This window comes from Octodon degus, unplaced genomic scaffold (genome assembly GCF_000260255.1).
Source record: "Octodon degus isolate 3935 unplaced genomic scaffold, OctDeg1.0 scaffold00070, whole genome shotgun sequence".
Classification (NCBI taxonomy): Eukaryota; Metazoa; Chordata; class Mammalia; order Rodentia; family Octodontidae; genus Octodon; species Octodon degus.
The window spans coordinates 3,886,389-3,895,181 of NW_004524646.1; the positions used below are offsets into that span (position 1 = coordinate 3,886,389).

Sequence of the window (8,793 nt, forward strand, 5' to 3'; positions counted from 1 at the left end):
TTCTTGGAGTTATTAGCAAACAGGTGGTATATTCAAGGTATATTCAAGGTATATTCAAAGCAAAGGAAAAATGTTTTCTTCAAGTCACATTAAGTTACATGCTTCTGATATCTTTTTATTTTTATTTTATTTTTTGTATTTTAGGGAAGGGTGTTCAGGGTCTCACTACTAGATTGGACTCATAGTGATCTGTCTGTTTACAGCCTCCCAAGAGCTGGGATTACAGGTGCACACCACCATGCCCAGTCTCAATTGCTGTCTCCACGCGCCATGGGAACGGGGCCCGCACGGCAGGCCCGGGGAACAAACCTCTGGCCCCTGCACCTGCTTACAGGCACTTTAATCTGCTGAGCTATTAGGCCGGCCCCTAAGAAAATGTTAGGTGTCTTTTTTTTTTTTTTTTTTTTTTGGTACTGGAGATCGATCTCAGGACCTTGCACTTGCCAGGCAGGTGCTTATGCCACTGAGCTATTTTCCCAGCCTCTGATATCTAAATAAAATCAGCATGTATTTATAAAGTTCTAACTGAGATGTATTATGTAAGAGAGCAGACAGTAATCCTACTCTTAAGACTCATAAATTGCTGGTGCTTTTCTTTGTCCTAAGACAGTTCTATATTTTGTGATCTGAGTTTCTTTCTGTTTTTCTGCTTTCATACAGAACATCTTTTAAGTGAAAAACATTTACTGCTATCAGACCCAACTCTCTTACTGATAACAATACGCTCTAGAGTAAAACCAAGTTAAAACAAAGGACTGAAGAATAATGAAAAGTAGTGGAGATTCTAGATAGGAACTGACTCACTGAAAACATGTAACGACACAAAGTGAGCTGTTTGTGAAGACTTTTAGTCTGACTGTAGGTCATAGATGATACCATGCAGATGCATAAGACATCTGTAGTAAGGTATGGTGGCACACACCTGTAATCACAGCAGTCTGGGAGGCTGACCAGGAGGATTGCAAGTTTAAACTCAGTCTTGGCATCCTGGTAAGAACATGTCTCAAAATGAAGAGGAGAGGAAAGAAAGGAAAGGAGAGGAAAGGAAAAGGAAAAAAAAAAAAAAAAAAGGCAGGTCTGAGGATATAGCTTAATGCAAAGGCCCTGGCTTCAATCCCTAATTCCTCCAACAGGAAATTCACAGAAAACCAGATGGCAGGACTCTAGATAACCAAAGCTCCTGAAAAGAAAAGTGGGAATCCTGGAGAGTCCCAACTTCTACGAAGTCTGCTCAAATATCTAGCTGATCCATGAACCACCAGCCAAGACAGAATTTGTAGTCTAAATTGACCAAATTACATGTCTGCTGAGAGGAAAAAGGATGGATAGAAAGAAATAGAAAGAGAGAACAAACTTCACAGATTAATATACCAAAATCTAAAGTCTCCACAGCATGTAACATTCAGTGTTCAGAATATAACCCAAAACTATTCCATATACACAAAGAAACTGAAAAATGTACCTATTCCCAAGAAAAAGGTAATCCATAGAATCTAAACTTAGATGACCCAAATGTTGAAATTAGCAAAGATTTTAAAGCTCGAAGCATAAAAACTTACAATAATAGAACATTAGAAAATTGCAGAGGAGATGTAAAGACTATAAAAAGAACCAAATATAAATTCTAGAATTGAAAATGCAATGTCTAAAATAAAGCATTAAGTGGATAGGCTTAATAGCATGATAAAAGTAACAGAAGAGAAAATAGATCAAAATACTATCCAATCTAAAAAGGAGAAAAAAATGATTAGAAGAAAACATAACAAAAAATAATAGTCTGAGAGATCCATAATAAGATGTACAGAACAGAGAAAAAAATAGCTGGGACAAATATTCTAGGTCTTACTCAGAATATGGAATATACTATTGTACACATTTGTCAACATTACATAAATACATTCTTGAAATTCAACAAATACATACAAAAATTCAAAAACCATCTACTTGGGCAGCTCACTGTGTATAAAATTTATGATTATAAAAGAAAACTCTGAATAAATCATTGAACTCCATGTGTTATCCTCTGATCAGATTCCATAATGTGATCTTTCAAAAATACTATGCATTAAATTCTTCCAGAGCAAAACATACAAAAAGCAAACTTTAAAGCTTTTATATAAATTTTGTATTAAAATACAAAAGAGCGAAACAATGGCAATAGCACCACTTAAATGTTTCACGTTGGTTTCTAAATTCTGCCATTTTATTGTTTACCTTCAAGTTCTTCCATATGGGAGGGTGTTCCTTGTGTCTTGGGCTGAATATACGATAACCTAAACTTGGGCACCACAAATGGCACATCTTTTCCATCACATGGCAATTTGGAAAGCAAATAATCCTCACTACAGCCAATCTGAGACTTTACAGGAACAGGAGTCAATGGAGGTACAGAAACAGTAGTATTTTGGGTATTTGATATTGTGACTTTAAAATCTCTTTCCATAGATACTGCATATAAAAGAAAAAAAGTAGAAAAAAGTCACAGATATGCATATCGATTACATATAACCTGAACTTGGAATACTTTGGTACTTATTTAATCATTTTAGAAGAAATTCTTGATTGATAAACTATTGGATCCTAACAAGCACTTCCATAACCTATGTTAATGTTGGCTAGCCAGTGTTTGAACAACTAATACATTTTTGTCAAAGTACATTATCATATTATAATAGTAAAAGCAGTTTTTAAAGAATTTATTGATGGAAACAATTTATTTTGTAGTTAATTTCACAATGCTTTCAAGTAAAAATCTAGTTATTTACACATACTCTTAACAAAGAAATTCTTGCTAGTGCCACCCATTAACTTCAAGAGTCTTAAATATATAAACCAGTTCTGAGACGCCAAAACTCTCCAAGGCTACAAAAATCTCCACTGAAACATGAAGTACATGCTTACTTTAGACCTATGTTATAACAGCAACTCTGTCTAAATTTCTATAAGCATTTTGTCGACTCCCTAGAATTTAAGAAATTTTTTATGTAAAAAAGAGCTTTCTGCTACAGATTGGATATGGTTAGAGCCTGCCCCCAAGAGTTCATATGCTAATGTACAATCCCCATTGTCAGGCCTTAAGAGGGTGGAGACAATAAAATGAATGTTTAGAGGTTGTGCCTTTGGGAGGTAATTAGGATTAGGTATTTGAATGCTGGTGGCTTTATACGAGGGAGATTGCCCAGGATACACACATTCACTTCCTTTTGCCCTGTGATGTCCTCTGTTGTGGCTGGGAAGTCTGCCAATAAAGAGGCCATCATTAGATACAGCCCCTTCACCTTGGACCTCCAGAACCATGAACTAAAACAAACCTATTTTTGTTAAAACCTACCAATCTGTGGCATTGTGTTACTGGTACTAGAAAACGGATTAAAATATCTTCATACTTAAATATATCAAGAAGTTCTGTCCTAGACTAAGAAATACAAAAAAGAGCCAGAGAAAAATAAAGTTCCAGTCATAACTCTGAAGAGATATGAAACCATGCAATTGAAAGGGAAATCTTCAAGGGTCCTTGGTAAATATGGGTCTTAAAAAAGTTTGAATTTCTTCTTCATTGTACTGCTCATAAATTAGAATTTTTTTATGTCAAAACATTTAGTAGAATATGTTGCTCTCTAAAACACACTTTTTAACCTGCTTCTTCCTATATCATTCCATTCACCTCTCATATCCAATTTCATGTTCTCTTACTTTTCCACTCAGCTTGCTAAATCTTGTCTGGGCTCCCATAGCAAATGACATCTTCTTGGATGTCCAGGATGTCTCTTGAATTAAATTCATGCCTCTTCTCACTATGCTCCAGGATAAATAGAGTTCGGGAATACCTACCCAGTGTGCTTTCTGTTTCTGCCTCCCCCTCAAATTGGAAAACATTCCTAATTTGTCTGTATTACAAAATGCCAAAAAGAAGACAATAAACAGATATTTACTGAAATTAAAACAAAACTCACACTCATGTTTTTCTGTTTCACCATAGAAACATCCTCTACAGCAACTCTTTATAAATTCTGCTGCCATTACATTCAATTTCCAATATTCAACAAAATATAAAAACTTTCAATTTTTATTATTAACCTGTTGGTGGAACAGAAAGCAAGTTAAAATTATCATACTTAATGCTACTAGGTAACACTTTTAATCATATTATCTATCTTTCTCAGATATAGCAATGGATCTAAAGCAAAAATATTTAAGATAAAAACCTAAGATTTTATTCACTTACATGCTTTTTGTATAACTTAGGATTTTATGTTATCTAAGTGGCATGCTCAAACATCAGTAAATGAATGATTTCTAAGGTAAACTCTGAAAGAAAGGAAAATCTAATTCCATTATCAATTTTTTTTTTTTTTACTTAAAATACCTAAATCTCTGCTTCAGCAAAATTTAAAAGATTATATAGCACTAATGTAAGTTGTGAGAAAATTTTCATTTCTTCTGGATCAATGATTTTAATAATTCAAAGTCCCTATAATTGTGGCCAATAAATAAATAACTGTATGCTTTATGAGTTCTTTTGATCCTTAGAATTACACTAACAAAAAATATATCTTGAACTCTGTATTTCAAACACACACACACACACACACACACACACCCAATGCAAATAAAGAGAGTATATTTTATATTACAGTCACCATAAAATTGTTAGAAGAATTTCATGTCTAATTTTCTACCTTGGTCTTAATATATTTATGTCAAATACATTCTCTTCATTGATGCCTATTTAAATTCCACATTTTTTGTGGGAATTTTAAATATATGCAAAAGAATGTAGGGCAACAAACCCCACATTACCTAGATTAAACAATTATTGACTCAGGGCAAATCTTATTTTAGCTTTACCTTCTCACTTACCTTGTCTTTTAATTTTTTTTAAAGAAGTTCCAATCTTGTAATTTTAACCATAAACACTTAAGTAATATCTTTAAAATATGCAGGAGGACTGAGGACTTAACTTCAAGAGGTTCTCACTGGCATTGAAAGATAAGTGGATCACTTCAAACACTAAAACAAACAGCATCTGTAATACAGTATAACATACCAGGTATTTCTGAAAGGTACTCTTTTTTCAAAAGCATAACAATAATAGCATTATCATATAAATGATTTAAAATCAGCAACTACTGAATGTTTATGTTTCCCCTATGGCTTCAATTTTAATAATTTTTGTTAAAATCAAGATCACAATTTGAATTGTTTCATGTTTTTCTATCAGAAATAGTGCCACGGGAGCCCTACACACAAACGTTTATTAGTACTTATCTATAAGATACAGAGCTACTGGGTCAAAAGTATGTATGTGTAAATTTGTACTGCTAACTTTTCTCTGAAGCGATTATCATCTGGCATTCCACATAGCAATATATGCGAGTACTTGATTCTTTTTTAAAAATGCACTTTTATTAGTATAGTTTTCAATGCATAATGATTAGTCTTCATGGGGAGTTGGTACATGTACACAGCACAATTTAATTCTTTGTATTTTCCCTTCCCACTTATCCTCCCTGCTTTCTGTTTCTTGGACCCCTTCCTTCTCATGAGAACACTTACTTCTGTCACCAAGAAAATGTCTAAATGCTGGACTTCTGGCAATGGGATAGCAAATGAATGATTATCTTCTGTTGTTTTAATTTCCATCTCTTATTATAAGTAAGGCTGGGTACTTATTTTCATATAAGGTTATAAAAAATAGTCCATGTTTATTGTATATTTAGTCTTAAGAATTCTTTGCTTTGTATCTGCTGCTCATCTTTTTATAAAGCTGTTGGTCTTTTTCTTTTCTAGTTTTAGAAGCTCTTTGTATACTTTGAAGATTAACTTACGTTCATCAGATAGGTGGCAAATGTTATTCTACTTTGTTATGTCTTTTTACCATTTTTGCTATTTTGTGCTGTACAAAATTATGTTGTCTTATAAGTATACAAATATACAACATACTTACAGTACACAAATATGCAACTGGGGTATCCATTATCTAAAATGTTTGGGACTATAAGTGTTTAGAATTTTTAAAATTTTTAAATTTTGGAATATTTGATCATATATGAGATATCTTGTAGATAGCAACAAAGTCTAAACATGAAATTAACTTGTGTTCTGTACACACCTACATACCTTGAGGTAAGTTTTATGGTATGGAATTTTCCACTTGGGGCATCATGTTGGTATAAAATTTTGGAATATCATGAATATATAAACATATACATATGTCTATGTAATTACACTCCTTTATGCTTTTCCTTTTTATTTCTGGATTGAGTTATAGTATTGTTTTTCCCATATATTGGTCATAAATCATTTACCTGTTTTTTTCTAGTGTTTAGTATGTTTTTATTTTTATATAGTCATCCTGGTATCCATTAAGAGAAATGGATCCAAACCTATCTTTCCCAATTTGTTATCCCAGTATCATATACATACTTTGTTATTTATGTATTCTTACATTTAGTCTACTTGTGTAACTTTAAAGCTTTTATAACTTATTGGTCACTTAAACCTCTTAAATCATTAAATCATTAACCACTTAAATCATTATGGCAATTTATCTCTAAAAAATGTTGTTAACCTAAAATTAATTTGGCTTCATATTTATATAGAATATCTTTTTGTTTTCATTTTACTAAACTTTACATACCTCAGATGTCTCATAAATAACACTAAGTTGAAATGTTTTAGTCCAGATTAACCATTTTTTTCCCCTTTAATTTGGGGTTTCAATTCCAGTGCCTTAAATATTTACAAATACTTAATATAACTGATATAGTTGAGTTTAAAACTATCCTTTTGTCTTGAACTTTCTATCTGTTCTACTTGTTCTGTTTCTTTCCTGTCATGCTTTCTTTTGGACTACTTATAATTTCCAATTTTCCTTCTAATACATTGACTATTGTATTAGTTTCCCATCGCTGCTGTAACAAACTACCACACATTTGGTGTCTTAAAACAACATACACTTTACTTAAATGTAGCACAGCAGTGCTATTTTAATGATCTATGATAGTAATTCAAGCTTTTATAGGTGATTTCTATTTATTTACTATTTCTATACTCCTCACAAATCTTATTTCCTTGTGTACTTGGTTATTTTAAGTTATTCAATGATCATGCTAAGACTTTTTAAAGCCAAAAATGAAAGTATACTCTTCCAGACAATAGTTTTTTTCGAGATCATTTTAAATTCAGACTTTGACAAATGACCCAATTAAAATGAGCAAAGCATTTCTCCAAATATAGCCAAATAGCCAATAAACACATAAAAGGACTTCAACACCAATCACTATTAGGGAAACACAAATCAAAACCACAATACTGCTTCACACACTAATCAGAAAGTCACACAAAAGTTAATGGTGAGGATGCAGAAGAAATGAAGCCTTGGTGGAAATGTAAAATGGTGTAACTGCTTTGTAAACACTGGCAATTCCTCAGAAACTTCACACAAAATTACCAGGATCCTTATTCCTGTTTTATATGTACCTATGAGAATGGAAAACACATTTTCATGCAAAAGCTTGAACAGAAATGTTCACAACAGCCTTATTTATAAGAGTGAAAAAACTTAGCTCTGGGACAAGTTCTATAAGCTATTTTTTTTTTAAGTGAAAAAAATAGAAACAAATATCCATCAATTGATGCATGAATAAAACAAAATGTAGTGCATATGCCATGTCCAGACAATGAGTTAATATTAAAAAGAGAATGAGTGCTGATTCGTGCTACAACATGTAAAATGTTGAAAACGTTATGCTAAGTGAAAGAAACTAGACACAAAAGACCATGTTACACAATTTCATTTAAAGAAATTCTCAGAAAAGGAAAATCCCAACAAAACATTAGTGGTTGCCACAGGCTGAAAAGGGAAGGATAAAAGGAGAAGCTACCACAATGGGTACAAAGTTTCTTTTGGTGGAAGACACAAGATTGTTCTTGAACCAGTAAAGATGATTGTACAATGCCATAAATATATGAAAAACCACTGAGTTCTACAATTTAAAGTGGTGTTCATGTTGAATTATAACTTTCCAAAATCCTTTTGTAAATGGCATGATCACAGGAGATATACTGCCTCTTCATATAGTACTATAATTGTGACATTGCAAAGGTAATAATCTTTTCAAAAGATAAACCGTAGGCCACAAAATAGAATCTTTTTTGCAAAATCACATCGTGAAGTTGTTTCTAGACCACCAAGATATGTAAACTTTCTACATATGATCTTCTTAGTGGCCACAGCCTTCCAAGGGCAGCCCACCCCCCCACCCCCCGTTTTACTTTCCTTGAAATTGTTTAGAGGTAGAGTGAGTTTTCACTCCTCTCATGAATAAATAGCCCTTTCAGATTCCAGAATTAAGGGCAGAATGTTCCTTGTTAGCTTCCCTTGAATGAGCTCTGGGCTGACTTTCAACTATCCCTGTTTGAGGCACTGCAAACAGGCACAACTCCTATTTAACTCTACTAAGTTCACCCAATTTGGCAAATACCTTCAAAGCAAACAAGACTTAAGAGCTCCTTTACTTAGTCACATTCTTAGTTTTCTCCTAAATTTTGGCATAGAATTGTTTTAAAAATATACATAAGTGAAACTGGTGTTCTTTTTTAATACAGCCTTCTTAGTTTTTTTTCTATTTACTTTATTCCCAAGATGAAAATTTGATATTTATTTTTCAAATTAAAAATATCTCTCATTTCTGCCGTGTTCCGGGAGCCCCCAGACCCAGTCCTAGCCCAGGTCCGGTGAGTGTGCGGAGAGTTTCCTGCTACCCTGCGCCAGCGGGACCAGTCCCAGCC

At 33.2% G+C, this 8,793-nt stretch overlaps 1 protein-coding gene across 4 annotated transcripts in view; it reads right to left on the reverse strand.

Annotated features, from left to right (window-relative positions):
- Tc2n (tandem C2 domains, nuclear) overlaps nucleotides 1-8,793 on the reverse strand; it is a 47,764-nt gene that overhangs the window by 26,551 nt on the left and 12,420 nt on the right. For 2 of the 4 annotated variants that reach the window (XM_023719703.1, XM_023719704.1), the window contains exons 2-4: nucleotides 4,861-5,026; nucleotides 3,954-4,077; nucleotides 2,215-2,448 (exon numbers count right to left, since the gene is read on the reverse strand). In XM_023719703.1, coding sequence (XP_023575471.1) covers nucleotides 2,215-2,448; nucleotides 3,954-4,020 — 301 coding nt within the window. In that variant the 5' untranslated portion in view covers nucleotides 4,021-4,077; nucleotides 4,861-5,026. Of the gene's footprint in view, nucleotides 1-2,214; nucleotides 2,449-3,953; nucleotides 4,078-4,848; nucleotides 5,027-8,793 lie in introns of all 4 variants that reach the window. The other 2 variants (XM_023719705.1, XM_004635140.3) reach the window with 2 other exon arrangements.